The sequence below is a fragment of the Ranitomeya variabilis genome, chromosome 2 (genome assembly GCF_051348905.1).
Source record: "Ranitomeya variabilis isolate aRanVar5 chromosome 2, aRanVar5.hap1, whole genome shotgun sequence".
NCBI lineage: Eukaryota > Metazoa > Chordata > Amphibia > Anura > Dendrobatidae > Ranitomeya > Ranitomeya variabilis.
Genome location: NC_135233.1, coordinates 430,279,886 through 430,297,539, shown reverse-complemented (window position 1 = coordinate 430,297,539; position 17,654 = coordinate 430,279,886). Strand labels below are relative to the sequence as shown.

At 41.3% G+C, this 17,654-nt stretch overlaps 1 protein-coding gene across 10 annotated transcripts in view; it reads left to right on the top strand.

The window, feature by feature from the left end:
• The window catches only part of SHANK2 (SH3 and multiple ankyrin repeat domains 2), a 672,686-nt gene that overhangs the window by 378,181 nt on the left and 276,851 nt on the right, over positions 1–17,654 (top strand). The window contains exon 1 of one of the 10 annotated variants that reach the window (XM_077286979.1): positions 7,546–8,111. The exons of the other annotated variants lie outside the window; for them this stretch is intronic. Within the exon in view, the coding sequence (XP_077143094.1) occupies positions 8,045–8,111 (67 nt within the window). The 5' untranslated portion in view covers positions 7,546–8,044. Of the gene's footprint in view, positions 1–7,545; positions 8,112–17,654 lie in introns of those variants that run through there. 10 annotated transcript variants of the gene reach the window in all.

Here is a 17,654-nt window from a genome sequence, read left to right as displayed (position 1 = left end):
CGGTCAATATACAGTATGGAGCATCATGTGCGGCCATTATACAGTATGGAGCATCATGTGCGGCCATTATACAGTATGGAGCATCATGTGGGGCCATTATACAGTATGGAGCACTGTGTGACCATATTTTTTTGTTTATAATTATTCTTTATGAAACAGTATGATCAGCAGTGCTAAATGGGTGTGGTTGGGACGTGGATATGGGTGTGACTAGTTATGAATGGGTGTGGCCAGAGGCGTGGCCTAAAATTTGCCGCAAACTGCTGCAAACTTTTTCCCCCTTTCCCATCTTCAAAAGTTGGGAGGTATGATGCTGGGCAGGGAGGGGGGCCCAGACACATTTCTTGCACAGGGGCCCAAAGCTGTCAGTGTCCGCCACTGCAAGGTTAGACACAGTAATTACGCAGCACACATCAGGGGCACACTGATAAGATTATTTCAGCACAGGAGCATTTTATTTATCACATCCAATTAAGGAATTATTACTCCAAGATCTATTGATTAAAATGAACTTTTGTTTGTGGGAATACCCCTTTAAGTAGGTAATGTTTTGCATTTACAATCCGTGACTCCACCAGCATCTTCATTGTACTGTAACTTATCTATATATATAATCGTCTAAGGGGCACTTCTGTCTGTTTGTCTGTCTGTCACGGAAATCCCGTGTCGCTGATTGGTCGCAGCCTGGCAGCTGCAACCAATCAGCGAGGGGCACAGTCCGGCCGCAAATTCGCCCCTTCCTACTCTCTGTCAGTGCCCCCTCCAGTCAGCGCTCACACAGGGTTAATGACTGCGTAACACCGCGTTATGCCGCAGTGTAACGCAGTCCGTTAACGCTGCTATTAACCCTGTGTGACCAACTTTTTACTATTGATGCTGCCTATGGAGCATCAATAGAAAAAGATCTAATGTTAAAAATAATAAACAAAATAAAAAATCATTATATTCTCACCTTCCGTCGCCTTTCCTGCTGCTCCTCGCGACGCTCCGGTCCATGCATTGCGGTCTTGCGAGACCGCAACGTCATCATCTCGCAAGACCGCTACGTCATCATCTCGCGAGACCGCAATGTATTCTTGGGACCGGAGCGTCGCGAGGAGCATCGGTAAACGCCTGGGCTGGATCCGGGGGACGACGGAAGGTGAGTATATAACTATTTTTTATTTTAATTCTTCTTTTTAACAGGGATATGGTGCCCACATTGCTATATACTACGTGGGCTGTGTTAGATACTGCATGGGCTGTGTTATATACTATGTCTCTGTGCTATGTACTACGTGGCTGTGGTATATATTACGTGGCTGGGCAATATACTACATCGCTGTGCTCTATACTATGTGGCCTGTGTTATATGCTGCATGGGCTGTGCTATATACTACGTGGCTGTGCAATATATAATGTGGCTGTGCAATATATTACATAGCTGGGCAATATACTACGTGGGCTGTGTTATATACTGCATGGGCTGTGTTATATACTACGTCTCTGTGCTATATACAACGTGGCTTTGGTATTTATTACGTGGCTGGGCAATATACTACATCGCTGTGCTCTATACTACGTGGCCTGTGTTATATACTGCATGGGCTGTTATATACTACATCTCTGTGCTATATACTACGTGGCTGTGCAATATATTACGCAGCTGTGCAATATATTACGCGGCTGTGCAATATTACGTGGCTGTGCAATATTACGTGGCTGTGCAATATTACGTGGCTGTGCAATATATTACGCGGCTGTGCAATATATTACGTGGCTGGGCAATATACTACGTGTCTTTGCTATATACTACTGGGGCTGTGCTATATACTACGTGGCTGGGCAATATACTATGTAGGCTGTGTTATGCACTGCGTGGGCTGTGCTATATACTACGCGGGCTGTGCTATATTCTACGTGGGCTGTGCTATATACTACGCAGGCTGTGTTATATACTACGTGGGCTGTGCTATATACTACGTGGGTTGTGTTATACACTGCATGGGCTGTGTTATATACTACGTGGGCTGTGCTATATACTAAGTGGGTTGTGTTATACACTGCGTGGGCTGCTATACTACGTGGGTTGTGTTATACACTGCGTGGGCTGTGTTATATACTACGTGGGCTGTGCTATATACTACGTGGGCTGTGCTATATACTACGTGGGTTGTGTTATACACTGCGTGGGCTGTGTTATATACTACGTGGGCTGTGCTATATACTACGTGGGCTGTGCTATATACTACGTGGGCTGTGCTATATACTGCGTGGGTTGTGTTATACACTGCGTGGGCTGTGTTATATACTACTTGGGCTGTGCTATATACTACGTGGGCTGTGTTATACACTGCATGGGCTGTGCTATATACTACAGGGGCTGTGCTATATACTACGTGGCTGGGCAATATACTACGTTGGCTGTGCTATATACTACATTGGCTGTGTTATATTCTACATGGGCTGTGTTGTATACTACGTGGGCTGTATGCTACTTGGCTGTGCTATATTTCTCTGCTGTATCTGTGCATCATGAATCGTGGTATGTGTTAAAGAGGGGGGCCCACTGGGACTCTTTCGCCCGGGGCCCTCAAAAACCTGGAGCAGGCCCTGGCTTCACTGATTGTTCGCGGCCGGGTGTGACCAATCAGCGACAGGCGCAGTCCGGCCGCGAATTGGCGCGGAATTTGAACCACGCTTTGCTAATTGTTCGCACCCGGCCAGCTGAATCCTGTGTATAAATTGCATTATTCTGAAAACTTCATAAATAAACTACATACATATTCTAGAATACCCGATGCGTTAGAATCGGGCTACCATCTAGTGATGTAATAAAACTCTAAAGATAAAATACAAGTGGAAAGGACAAAGTAAAAACAATGTCAAATCTAGTAGAAGGTGACAGAGTAGAGCACAAGCCATGGACTAGCCTCTGAGGCACAAAGTCTCTGATTGGCACTATGCCATTTACACCAAGGCTTTCCCTCCAATTTATTTTGGGTGTTTTTCTTTTCCTGCCGTTCTGATTTGCTAATGTAGAAAATGGTAAAAAGTGTTTATTGAAGCATATGGAATGTCAATTGACATGGTTGGCCCTGTGGTTCTAAAATAAGCGATAAACTAGAATTAGCCACTGTACATTGGTAAATCCTCGGCGCTTGATGAGCTGGAATTGATGCAATAATTAGCCGAGATTACTTTAATGGGTAAATCTAGAAGAGTTAAAGGCGGATATAAGATGGAGCCATGAAATCACTGCTGCTCTTTGTGTTGTCACTGAAATGTTTTTCCATAGGCAATTCCAGACAGACAATGCCGGTAATGAGTTTGATGGGGAAACGTGTCGCCTACTACACGTGGAATGGGGCCAATGTTTGTGCTATACATGCTCTGGCTGTACTGTATATGTATCAGGGAAGCGGTAACGCCAGGAGAAGATTATCTGTCAGCGCCGCGGAGATGTCAGCGCAGCAGTTTGCTGAATATTCTGTGATTGACAGCCTCTCCGTTTTTTGCACAAAATTTCCAATGTGACTGTCAATCACAGGGATGTCAGAAAGGTGCATCACTGCAATGATCAAAGATGAGGAATCTGGAATTCAAGTTTATTTATTTTCCCTGAGATTCCCCTTAGTCTTCTATTCTGTATAGATATATTGTGTTCTTACAATGTTTACAAAATGGTGTGATATCATTCGGTGACCTCAGAGGGGCGCTCTCTAGGTTATAGAAAATTCAACCCAAAGCCAAGGCAATGAAAATGGTAACTCCAGTTGTTATATGTCACAAGGCTTGGCTGTAGGAGGCAAACACTCGTCTTATGACCCCCACTCATGACATCTGCACTGTCAGCACAATATGTCTGTTCACACTAAGCACAGACGCTTGGGGCACCCTTGCCTTGGCTGAACAGTTCAGTGCACCTCCCTATCTACTTGATTTCCATCTATCTGTGGCTGCGATAAAGTCAGAGCTGTCACTAAAGGAACAGAGAGCGGAGATAAATACAGAACAATTAGATGGGAAGGTGCACTGAACTATTTGGCCACGCCATTATTTATACGTGCATTTAAGATATAAATATCTACCCTCTGTTTCATTCACTTGCATGGGAGAGAGTTACACTCAGTCATTGACACTACACACTGTACGGAGCTGTGCCACCTCTGCTCTACCACAGCTCTTTTAGTCAGTTGATCAGTGGGGGTGTCTGAAATCAGCCTCCACTTATCTGGTTTTGCAAACTTATTCTAAGATTGTCAGCAATGTTAAAGCGGACATGTCCGTTGCTCAAAATATTGAGCTAATTACCTTGTAAAAATCCCTTTTTTCTATTTTTCTCTGCAGCTGTGCATTGCAGATAAATTCACATTTTGTTTCTTCTGGAGCGCTGTATGTGAAATCTCTGTTTAAAGATCAACTGGGCATTTCTTCAGAGTCTTCTCTGGGGGCATGTACTTTCATCCCTCTCTCCCAGACACTTTTCGGCAGTGTTTAGGATGGAGGGTTAAAAACACACGACCCCAGAGAAGACTGACGAAACACCTGGTTGATCTATAAGTAGAGATTTCACAATCTGCGCTCCAGCAGCAACAAATGGCAAAATCTCTGCAATGGAGAAACACAGGGCAAAACAGGAAACCATAGCAGAATCAGCGGATCTCAGGGATTTGTATGGGGAAGTTAACTTTTTTCCCCACCTTTTTAGAGTTGCAGAAAGCACCCTTAGGGCTTGTTTCCATTTGCGAGAAACACGTCCGTGTCTCGCATGTGGAAACCAAGCTCTGGCGCCGGCACTTGGGAGCGGAGCGTGCAGCTCCATGTGTTCCTATGCGGCTGCACGCTCCGCTCCCAAGTGCCGGCACCAGAGCTTGGTTTCCACATGCGAGACACGGACGTGTTTCTCGCAAATGGAAACAAGCCCTTAATGGGGTTGTCCATTTTTGAATTGTAGTAGATTGCTGCCTAAAATAAAAAAAAAATTTATTCTTACCTCATGAACCGCAGCCTCTCTTCCACTTTAAGAACCGAACAGAAATATTGTCGGTGTGTTTTTTGTTTTGTTTTTTAATGGAGTCACTGAAAAAAAAATTAAGTGACATCTAACTTTTATAATGTTGAAAAATAACATGGTAGAACTTAAAACTATGTTAAAAAATTAGGAAAGTTTCCAGTTTATTAACCGGCTACATGAAGCCGGGAAAGCTGCAGTTCTCTGGCTCCGCACAGAAGTCTGCCCCTTTCTTTCCTTGCACAAGTTGCTTTGTTCCTGTGATTTTCTCTTAGCTGAACAATGGATCTGCACCCGGCGTTGATCGCCGTCACCTTGATAGAAGTAAATGCTTGTGATGTAAATCCTTTTGAAGATGGACAATGCTTATATATGCTTCACTTGTAGCGTTATTCATCTGCATTTAGAAGATGCTCAGTCTTTTGTAATCACAAAAGTGCACAACAAATAACTTTGTCATCAATGAGGAATTGTCGGCCTGATTAGTGGAAGACATTGACATTTTTAGTCCCTTATTTTCCCTAAGGAAAGTCTATGGGTGCGAGAGAAACATCACATTGCACTCGGATGTCACCCCAGTGCAGTCCAATATACGACGTGTCTGGAGATGGAGACATTAGGGCTCATTTCCACTGGCGAGGAAAACGGACGAGTGCAATCCGATAAAAAATCGGATTGCACTCGGACCAATGTTATTCAATAGGTGTCTTTTCATTTGCGATTTTTTTCTCAGCCGAAATCGGACTGAGAAAAAAATCGCAGCATGCTGCGTATTGCTGCGATTCTCGGACGAGACTCGCCAATGCAAGTCAATGGGTGCGAGAAAAAAATCGCACAGCACTCACACCATGCGAGTTCTGTCCGATTTTTATGCACCGGAGTCCTTTGAAAAGCAGGTAATTCAGCGCGGTGTACAGTAAAATCACACTGACAGGTTAGAATAGAGTAGATATATACACATAGAATAGGTATATATACATATATATATATATGTCAGTGAGACACCTATATATGTATATTTATATTTAATGCAGCGCAAGATAGCATTAAAGCCGCTAATTCAATTGCCGGCTTTTCATTTCTCCTTCCCATACCCGACAGGATATGAGACATGGTTTACATACAGTAAACCATCTCATATCCCCCTTTTTTTTGCATATTCCACACTACTAATGTTAGTAGTGTGTATGTGCAAAATTTCGGCGCTGTAGCTATTAAATGTAAGGGTTAATTCGCGGAAAAAATTGGCGTGGGCTCCCGCGCAATTTTCTCCGCCAGAGTAGTAAAGCCACTGACTGAGGGCAGATATTAATATCCAGGAGAGGGTCCATGGTTATTGCCCCCCCCCCGTGGCTAAAAACATCTGCCCCCAGCCACCCCAGAAAAGGCACATCTGGAAGATGCGCCAATTCTGGCACTTGGCCACTCTCTGGCCACTCTGACTTTGTGTTATCTGCTTCTGACCGTTGCTGAACCTCCTGGCTTGTTTCTGACCACGTTTACTGCTTATCCCTTTTTGGTACTTCTGGCTCTGACTGTATTTTGACTCGGCTTGTCTGACCACTCTCTCGCCACTTGGTGGTGCCTGTGCTGCTGCTCTGTGGTGCTTCTCTGTGTACGCAGTCTCACTTCCCTCTCAAGCTCCCTCTGGTGGAGGTTGCGTTATACTGCACTACAGCAGCATGAGAGCAATGAGAACTTTTTCTTTTAAGTGCACCTCCACCTTTGATTTTCCGCCTGACCGGTCTAACGTTACAGTCTGTTTGGCTTGTGACTTTGTTCCAGAAATTATTAATTATCAAATGGAGCCCAAAAAATTCAACTTTTGAGCTTTTAATTTTGGCTGTATCCATCTTTGAAATCTGAAATAAAATAGCACACGAGACTACACTATCGCATTTTACGTCAAAGATGGATGCAGCCACAAATAAAAGCTCAGTCTAAAGTTGCAGTCTAAATTAGACTCTATTTGATAATTAAAATCTGTGGTTCGGTCAGGAGGCATGACGAAATTCAGCTTTTTCTGGGAGTTCAGATGGAGCCACGTGTGGCACAAATGTAGTGTGAACATGAATATACTCTTAGAGGAAAGTATCACACCCGGTTAGTATAATACATGGGTTCTAGTCTAATTATTTGGACCCCGGCACAATACTGTGCAGGCGGTGTGCGATTGATACAGCAGTTTTAGCACTCAGGCTGCATTAGTGCCTCTTCCATCCTTCGTGGTCGTGTCAGGCAGAAAATCAGAATTGTAGTTACCAAGACCGGTTTGCTGTCATCCACTTTGGGGCATCATTTGCAACGGAAAAAGATAATTCTTCCACAAGATAATTCTGGTCACGAGATCACGAGTTATTATGTTGTCATGGCCAAAAAAGGCAACCAACAAGGGCAGGGTTCAGAAAAAAATATATGCATTGATCATTGTTTGTAAAAAATAAATAAATAAATATATATATATATATATTACAACAAAGCGCACGCTCTGCCATGTAACTAATAGAGGGATTGAATCATTTTCTTATCCTCTCTAATGGCATGCGTAATTGCTCCAGGTTTTCAGGCGTCCTTCACCCGCACTTATTTCGATTAGTGACTGATGCATTTCCATGGTAACACACAGCAGAGAAAGAACCCGTTGCTAGAGTGTGGGCACAGAGAGATGTGGTCCTTATTCTGAGCTTACAACTTGTGTAAAATAACACATTCCTCCTTCCGTGGTTCTTTTTATTCCCCTTCCTGTCCGGAAAAAAAAAAAAGAGAAGGAATCTTGCACCTCATGTGCTCTGCTGACTTTTTAGCATTGTTCATTTTTGTATCATTTTGTATTTTTTTTTATTCTGTTTTGCAAAAAAAAAAAGACAAAAGCAAAAAAAACAAACAAAAGGAACACGAGCCCATTTTTTTTCCCTCTTTACCCGTGTGGATATTACAGGACTTACAAAATTTAATCAGCAGAATGTGGGAATATAATTGACGAAGTGATGTGAGGAGCGGCAGGGAAGAGGGGATCCCTCGGAATGTGTGGTCCCGACATCTCCTTGTGAGATGGTCACATCTAGCTTGGAAACTATGGCAGACACTTCCAAATTCAAGAAGAAAGTGCATTTTGGAGGTACTGTAGGACTTGTCTGTGTGTCTGATGTGTTTTTGTAGATAATACACTGAGGAAGGTGTGAAGGGATTTACTATTTTTTTGTAATATATTTTTGTTTTTTTTTCTATATTTTTTTCTGTCATTTTATCCATTTTTCAGTTTTTTGTGCATATAGTCGTATTCTGCATCTATTTTTACCTATAGGTTTAATTTCATTATCTGTTTTTTTGGGTTTTTTTTGTTTGTGGTGTATTTGTTTTGCACCTTTTGTGTTTGCTAGTTAATTGACTACCGATTTCCATGCGGGAATGAAATCCCTATTTATAATGAACGGAGCAGACAGACAGCTGTCACCAACACTGGAGATTGGGTAAATAGGTTATATCTTTATATGTCTGATGCTGTCATTGTCGGTGCACACTTCAGCATTGTCGGTGCACACTTTAGTATTGTCGGTGCACACTTTAGTAAGTGCAAAGCCTCAGTGTTGCACTAGCACCGGGGAGTGTCTGTGTTAAATGCCGGCTCTTTTTGTGAACCGCACATGGTGTGGAGGTCCTGCTGGACTCAATAACGTCTTCATTTCTCTGCTCCATGTTGTGAGTGGGTTAATGGTGGTCATGGAGGAAGCCAGAAAATATATATTCTTATGTTTTGATTGTTCTGCCTCTGTAGAACTACAAGTCTCAGCAAGTCCTGCTATCCAGAGATGCAGCAAGCTGGCTAAGAGTAACAATAAAGGGCTGTACATATAGTTACTATGTAGGCGTTTCCTTGTAGGGGGGTTGTTGTTTTTGTTTTTGCTTTTTTTATTGCAAGCGCAATAGAAAATTAAAACACAAAAAACATGCATTTTGTAGCAAACTAAAAGAAATACCGTATGTATTTCCTTTGTATATTCATTTGCAGATTCCTAATTTATTGTACTGGACCTTCTTAGTAGAATTGTCTATTTTTTTTAGTATTTATTTTTTTTTTTTCATTTTTTCTTTGTGTGCTTTTGTTTTCCTGATTTTGCTATTGAAATCTCTCGTTTTTGGGAAATGAAGGGGCTGCGCTTTAAATCTGCAGTCTCATGCATCGCTTCCCCTTTGGTAATTAAAGGCTTCGGAACATAATTATAGGCCACTGAAAGACAATAATGGCATGTACATGAGCGGTCTGTAAGGGTCTTATCTAAGCGAAGCTTGTAAATGTGAAGAATTTAGGGCAAATGTTGTGGCAATATGTGTCGTTTGCCCCCAAAAAAACAAGTACAGTAGTGATATAAAAGTAACACTCGGAACAAAACTGATACATTGTTATATGTCTGGTGAGAGGATGGTACATGACATGGGGATTACAGATCAGGAACGATGGGCGGTCTTATAGAGAGGAAATTAAACTGTGAAAGACGGAAGCAGCATGATTGATATACAGAGACGTTCAGATCAATAGACTTTAATCCACTTTGTGAATGGAAAAAGCTTATTTTGGGAGAGCATTTGAATATGTCTGCATTTATCAGGCACCTGTGAAAAGCCAGATAGATGAACACTGGCAGAATATTCCGGACAGAAAATAAACAGCAGCCGAATCCGAGAAAACTCAGCCTTTATATTATTTTATAGAAGCTGGATCCAAGTTGTTTATAGAGTAAAATCTGTTTTATTCGGCCTGGAGCTGTTAACACGATGCAATCATCCGACATATTATCACTGCAAAAATGCATCTGTTTTCTGTAACTTTAAAAATGCTTCCATCGGTACCACAATTTTAGAGAATTGTGAGGGAAACAACATAGCACAATTGCATTATGTGAACAAACCATTAAGGTATATTCAAAATATTTTGATGTTGATTTTTGAGGCTGAAAAAGCCACGTGAAAAATGTTTCTAAAAAGAAAAATTGCAAGTGATTTTTGGCACTGTTTTCTAAGAAAACGTGTTTTCATAAGCTATTTTGATGCATTTTTGACCTGGTTTTTTTAATGTGAGTTTTGATAAGTTTTAGACTATGTTCCAATAATGATCTTTGCTGAGTTTTTTTTCATTCTGCGGATTTTCAAAAAAAAAAATGCAAGTAACCTATTTTACTGAATGGGTGCAGAAAATCTGCAACATCGAAAACTCATCAAAATCTCATCCTGGAAATGTGGATTCTGCTCCGAAATCCACATAAGAAAACTGGTTCATATACTCTTGGAATAAGTGTCCTATTGATTTCAGTGGAAAACATGCCTACAGTGCAATTTGATCAATGGATAAATTGAAGCAGAAAAAAATCATCCCACACAAAGAAGACATGGAGTGGTTTCTACTCCAAAATCCACATCAAAATCCGCTTCAAATACTCTTTGAATAAGTTTCTCACTGACTTCAGTGGGAAAAACTACTACGTCGCATGGGAAAAGAAGCAACATGCCCATTCTTGGTGATTCTGCCTGAAACGAAATATCCAAAATTTGGACACTGAATGAGTTAAAAGCAGAAAAAACACCCCATACACAAAAATTATCAAATTTCAGGGGCTAGGGGGTTTGAGCTAGAATTTTTTTTTTTGTCAAAAACCTGGTATGAACATGGTTATTGCCGAGAATGCTGCATATTCCTTTTACTCCTGCCACAAAAAATGTGGAAATACATTTCAGTAGGTGACCACGCAAAACCTGGCGCTTCTATTGCAGAGGAGCGGACCCAGCTTTTTGAAATAGCGACCACTTTTGGTATATGTTCCCACACTTCTTTTGTGACGTGTACCTTCTGCAGCAGATATTATCAAAATAATTCTGTTATGCCGCACATTTCACACTGTTCATTGTATTTGAAAATACCCGGTACAATTTGCAGCATCACTTTCCCTGCTGAGAATGTTAAATCCGCCGCGCAAGTAAATTTACACTACATATATTCTCTGCCACATGTCCCTGGGATTTCTGAAAACATCCTACACATGGCTGCTAGTGCTCCCTGTGTGAACATACGACTCAGGCCATGTCCCCATAAGCAAAAACGCTGCTTCATTCCATTTTTTTGCAGGTGTCTGCTCCAAATTACGCAAAAATGGCAAATTGCGCTTATTGTTTTGCTGCATCTCTTATGTGTTTTTCCCCTCTCGAAATGCGTTTTTTGGTACAGATTTCACGTAGCACACTGAAATGCATTTTTTAGTGCAGAAACGCTCTAATTAGCCACTTAGAAGTGCAACAGAGTTTTTTTACATGCAATATTTTCATGCTTCCAATGGAAACCTATAGGTGAAAAAACACGCCATAAAGCGCACAATTCGATAGCGTGGACATAAGATTTCAGATAACCACATCCACTTTGCTTGACCTGTTAAACGTAGTAGATTTTCTGCCCACAAAAACCCCTCAGCATTTACGTTTTGTGGGAACATGGCCTCAGAGGGCAGGTTCTTGGCAAGATGGCCTCCTCTCCTGACTTCCAGGCTTTAGGCAGGGCACACACAAGCATATCCAAAACTGTTTTACGTCCGGAAAAAAATGATGATTTTTCATCCGTATTGTCATCCGTTTTTTACGTCCGTATATTCATCCTTATGGCATCCACTTTTTACAGGTGATCTGTTTTGTGTGCACCTATTGACTTATATTGGACATGTCTGATCCAGAATACGGATCAAAGTAGCACATAATTCTAATTTTTTTTACACGGAGACAATTGATCCATGTGTAGGACAAGCACATTGACTGGCATTGCTCCATGTGCCGTCTGTATGTTATCTGTTTTGCATACGAATGGCACAACAAGCCCTTACCTAGGGTAGATGGGAAGGGGCTGTCTTGATTGGAAATTCACCTCTAGCCCTGAGCTAACATTTTATGGTTTATGCTTCTACACAAAAATGCCTCATGTTCTAATTCAAAAAGTTAGGACATCCCTGCCTGAGATGGGAATAACCACTTCCGGCCGAGCCTTACAGACTGATAGTCCCACCTCAGCCTTAAATGGAAAACACAGTGTGCACAGTTGTGTTGGTCCCAGCCTTCCATTAGTGGGCCAGCATCCATGTGTACATTTCTTGCAGTGGAGCATGAAAGATGAATCTAACTTACTAACATGGACACCTCTCTACAAGTTTAACCCATCTTACTCCAGCAAACATGTCATCGAGACAGGTGTACAATTTTAATTATTTATTTTTCTCATTAAAGAAAAGCTTAGCAAATCCTCAAAACAATAGAAACAAAGTGGTTGCGAAGGGAGACTGTCCAATCACGCACTAGACGTTTGTTTTTGCTCTTGTAAAATTAAATTTTTTATTATTTAAAGTAGAAATATTTTTTATCTATTGACATTAACTTGAAAACAGTTTAGATTGCGCCCTTAATCAAAGCTTTCTCATACTTGCATGGGCTGATAATTAATACGAGGGCTCCTTCTTGATTATTGACCTATGTAATCATGCTTCCGATTAGTCGACAGGCGAGCTAATTTGTCAGCTAATTGGATTGTTTATGTGGGCAATGAAATCATCATGTAACCAGGGGATGTGCTGCCAAAAATATTCAAACTTACGAAGGCAAAACAGTTGTATTAACAGTCGTTCTTTCAGCATACAGTTAGCAGCCTGCTTGTCATGGCTTATCACTTTACCTGGTACCCTTCAATCCTGAGTTACATTCTGTATTATACTCCAGAGCTGCACTCACTATTCTGCTGATGCAGTCACTGTGTACATACATTACATTACTGATCCTGAGTTACATCCTGTATTATGCCCCAGAGCTGCACTCACTATGCTGCTGGTGCAGTCACTGTGTACATACATTACATTACTGATCCTGAGTTACATATTGTATTACACCCCAGAGCTGAACTCACTATTCTGCTGGTGCAGTCACTGTGTACATACATTACATTACTGATCCTGAGTTACATCCTGTATTATACCCCAGAGCTGCACTCACTATTCTGCTGGTGCAGTCACTGTGTACATACATTACTGATCCTGAGTTACATCCTGTATTATACCCCAGAGCTGCACTCACTATTCTGCTGGTGCAGTCACTGTGTACATACATTACTGATCCTGAGTTACCTCCTGTATTATACTCCAGAGCTGCACTCACTATTCTGCTGGTGCAGTCACTGTGTACATACATGACATTACTGATCCTGAGTTACATCCTGTATTATACTCCAGAGCTGCACTCACTATTCTGTTGGTGCAGTCACTGTGTACATACATTACAATACTGATCCTGAGTTACATCCTGTATTATACTCCAGAGCTGCACTCACTATTCTGCTGGAGGAGTTAATGTGTGCTTACAGCAGATTAAATAAATGTTGAACACGTCACCAATTTTCTAAGTAAATATATTTCTAAAGGTGCTTTTGACATATAATTGTCACCAGATGTCAGTAACATCCCATCCAATCCACACAGGCAAAGAATCAAACCTTAGATATAAATAAAGTTACAAGTAATATTGAGAAATGTCACAGGGAAAAAGTATTGAACACGAGCAGAAAAAGAGGTGTAGAAAGTCCTGACATCAGCTGAAATCTATCAGTAATTAGAAAGCAATCCTGTCACTTAGTGAAAAATAATAACATGTGGCTCAACTGATGGCCTATAAAAAGGTGTCTCATTACCAAGGTGACAAAGGAAAAACATTTCATGATCTTACATCTCATGATGGGTAAAACCAGTGAGCTATCTCAAGACCTTTGCAACCTTATTGTTGTAAAATATACTTATTGCATTGACTACGGAGGAATTTCTAAACTCCTGAAGATACCTGTGAACACAGTTGGCGCCATAATCTGGAAGTGGAAAAGACGTTTCACCATAAAGCGGCCACAGCAAGGTGGTCCCGCTAGATTACAGACAGAATACGATTATCAGAAGTATTGTCCATTAGCCAAGAACCACTGCTTGAGAGCTACAGAAAAATATGGAATCAGCGGGTACAATTGTTTCAAAGAAAACCATAAGTAATGCACTCAACCTACGTGGCCTGTATTCACGCTCACCACACAACCTCCATGGCCTGGATGCACGCTCACTACGCAAGACTCCATTGCTGAACAAAAAGCATGTTCAAGTGCTTTTAAAGTTTGCTCAACAACATTTAGACAAGCATGTGAAATACTGGGAGAATATAGTCTGCTCAGATGAGACCAAAATTGAACTCCTTGGATGCCATAAAAGTACCTTCACACTGAACAACTTAACAACGATAACGATAGCGATCCGTGACGTTGCAGCGTCCTGGATAGCGATATCGTTGTGTTTGACACGCAGCAGCGATCAGGATCCTGCTGTGACATCGTTGGTCAGAGCTAGAAGGCCAGCACCTTATTTCGTCGCTGGATCACCCGCTGACATCGCTGAGTCGGCGTGTGTGACGCCGATGCAGCGATGTCTTCACTGGTAATGCAGGGCCACGCTTAGTAACCCGATATTTACACTGGTTACCATTGTAAATGTAAAAAAAACCAAACACTACATACTTACATTCCGGTGTCTGTCACATCCCCCGGCGTCCGCTTCCCTGCACTGTGTGAGCGCCGGCCGGCCGTAAAGCAGAGCACAGCGGTGACGTCACCGCTCTGCTTTCCGGCGGCGCTTACACAGGATGCAGGAGGAGTGCAGGGAAGCGGACGCCGGGGGACGTGACAGGCACCCGAATGTGAGTATGTGTTTTTTTTTTTTACATTTACAATGGTAACCAGGGTAAACATCGGGTTACTAAGCGCGGCCCTGCGCCTAGTAACCCGATGTTTACCCTGGTTACCCGGGGACTTCGGCATCGTTGGTCGCTGGAGAGCTGTCTGTGTGACAGCTCTCCAGCGACCACACAACGATGAAACAGCGACGCTGCAGCAATCGGCATCGTTGTCTATATCGCTGCAGCGTCGCTTAATGTGACAGTACCTTAAAACACCATGTTTGGACGCCAAAAGGCCCTGCATATCACCACAAAAACACCATACTATCAGTGAAGTTTGGAGGTGGGAACATCATGGAGTGGGGCTGTCTTTCAGCATACAGCACTGCAAACTTTGTATAATTGAAGGAAGAATGAATGGACAAATGTACCGAGACATTCTTGATAAAAATCTGCTGCCGCTTACCAAGATGATGAAGATGAAGCAAAGTTGGACATTTCAGCAGTAGAATGATCCCAAACACACGGCGAAGGAAACTCTCCATTGGTTTCAGAGAAAGAAAATAAAGCTGTTAAATTGGCCAAATTGATCACTGGACCTGAATCAAAATCGCACCTGAGGAATGCCTGCGACTAGTTTCTCCATAGGAGGCGTCTTGAAGCTTCATCACCAACAAAGGATTTTGTAAGAAGTATTCAATTTCAGGAAGCGTGTTCAATACTTTTTCCCTGCATTATTTCCAGGGTGGATTTGATTTAAATCTAACTGATTTAAATCACGATTTAAATCACGATTTAAATCACTAGTCAGTAAGGCTTGATTTAAATCAGTGATTTAAATCAAAGTTTCTACCTAAACTAGTTCTTGCTACTTTAACATGCAAGTAGATGAAGATTTTTAGAATCACTTTTTATATTACTTTTTTCTCCCCAGTTTAATGGGTTTATCATTCATATTTGGACACCACTGTTCTGTTGTACTTAGGAAGGAGAAAAATAATCCTGACCTTAATAACAATTTAAATAGATTTATTCAACTGAAACAATAACAACATTACAGCATAAGTTATTTGCTTAAACAAACATCCATGTTTGTTAACTAATTTGGCTAAACAAAATATATATATATTTTAAGAAACTTAGACTGTCAGCCCAGCCGACACATGAAAAACTTAAATACTACTGTCCCTGCTGTCCTCTGTAGCTCACTTGTCGTCATCTTCATCATCATCTTCTTCTTTGTTCCTATTCATAATCTGGAAAAGAAAAACAAGCTTTCCTGCTTTATTGGGTCCCAACCGATTTCTCAATTTAGAATGAATGAGTCCAAAGGAAGAGAATATCCTTTCAACGCCTGCAGAAGAAGCTACTGCTGTTAAAAGTGAAATCATTACTTGAACAGTCTCTAAATCCAAGCGCTTATGTGACTTCCACCAGTTTACTGGTGTGACCTTCCTTAAAATATCTTCAGCAAACATATATTTCTTGAATGGTTCCCCCTTAGCTCTGAAGTTTATTATAGTTGGCATTAAAGATGGATGATTGCTGGATACCCATGTCATAGCTAACTCCTCTTCCTCAGCACTTAGGTTTTGACCCTGATATTGGATATTGACAATATTTGCCAAAAAATGAGCTGGAGTCAGTGCTTGTCCCATTCGTTTGTTTACTGCTTGTAATTTAATTCTGTCCATGTGTAGTTCTGTTTTTAAGTGTTCACTCAGTTCCTTTCAAATTTCAACAGCATCCGCAATAAAACAGCTATTTTTCTGTATTTTGTTTAAAGCTTTGAGAGATGGGTTTCAGGAAGCTCAGCATATGTTCAACATTTCTCTTAAGCCCAACGTTGAGGATTTTGGCCGTGACAGTGCCATCTATTTTATCTCGATTTTCTTCACAAAGTGTCATCAGAATAGGCCAGTTTTTGATATACTGCTCAAAACAGTCCACCACAGAGTTCCATCTAACATCTTGTGGGAGCGTTAGCTTGGTTCCACCCATCCTTTTCAGAGCTGCTGCAGCAAAATGATTATTACGGAAGTATTTAGCAATTTCAACAACATTAGTCTTTATTTCTGGAACACTTAAGTCTTTGGCTAAGAGGTGCAGCAAATCAGCACTGCAACCATATGTTATTAGCAGATTTGTATTCCCTCCCTGCCCTTCTAAATCTCTTCTCATCTTGGATACGTTTGCAGCATTGTCAGTGACCAAACTGCGTACTAGACATTTGAATTTTTGTTCACATGTCGTTATAGCTTTTACTGCCACTTCTTGTAACTATTCTGCTGTGTGTGCATTTCCTGACGTATCAGTTGTTTGTGCAAGGAAGACTTTACCTTCTTCTGTTGTTATACAAGCACATACAATAGGATCATTGTGGACATTACTCCACCCATCAATACTTAGGTTAACAATTTTACCCAACAGAGCTGTTGCACATTGCTCCATTTCTCTGTCATACACTTGATCCAGCAGTTTCCCTGCAACATCAGCTCTGCTGAGTGGACTGTATCCTGGTCTCAGTGACTGAACCATATTAATGAAATGTGGGTTCTCAGTCAGACGGAAAGAAGAGTTCGTTGCATAAATAAACTGGGCAATTTTTTCATCAATCAACTCTTTTTCTAATCTGCTAGTTCTTATCACAAACCTATCTATGGTGGTTCCAGGAGGTAAAGGTTTTTTCTTCCTTTTGGGTGATGGTGATATGTGGGTGTCTGATGATGATGCTGCTGCTAATGAAGCACTATCCTGGATGGATAACTCTGAAACTGTAGAACAGGATGATGGTGATCTTGGAGGTGGATAGTTTCCAGAATCCATGAATTCCCCTAAACAAAAAAAGTCAATGCTGTTATTTTATTGTTTATACAATTTCTGCTTATTGTACACAACACATCACTGCCCCAAAAGGAATATTTGTTTTTCTTCATAA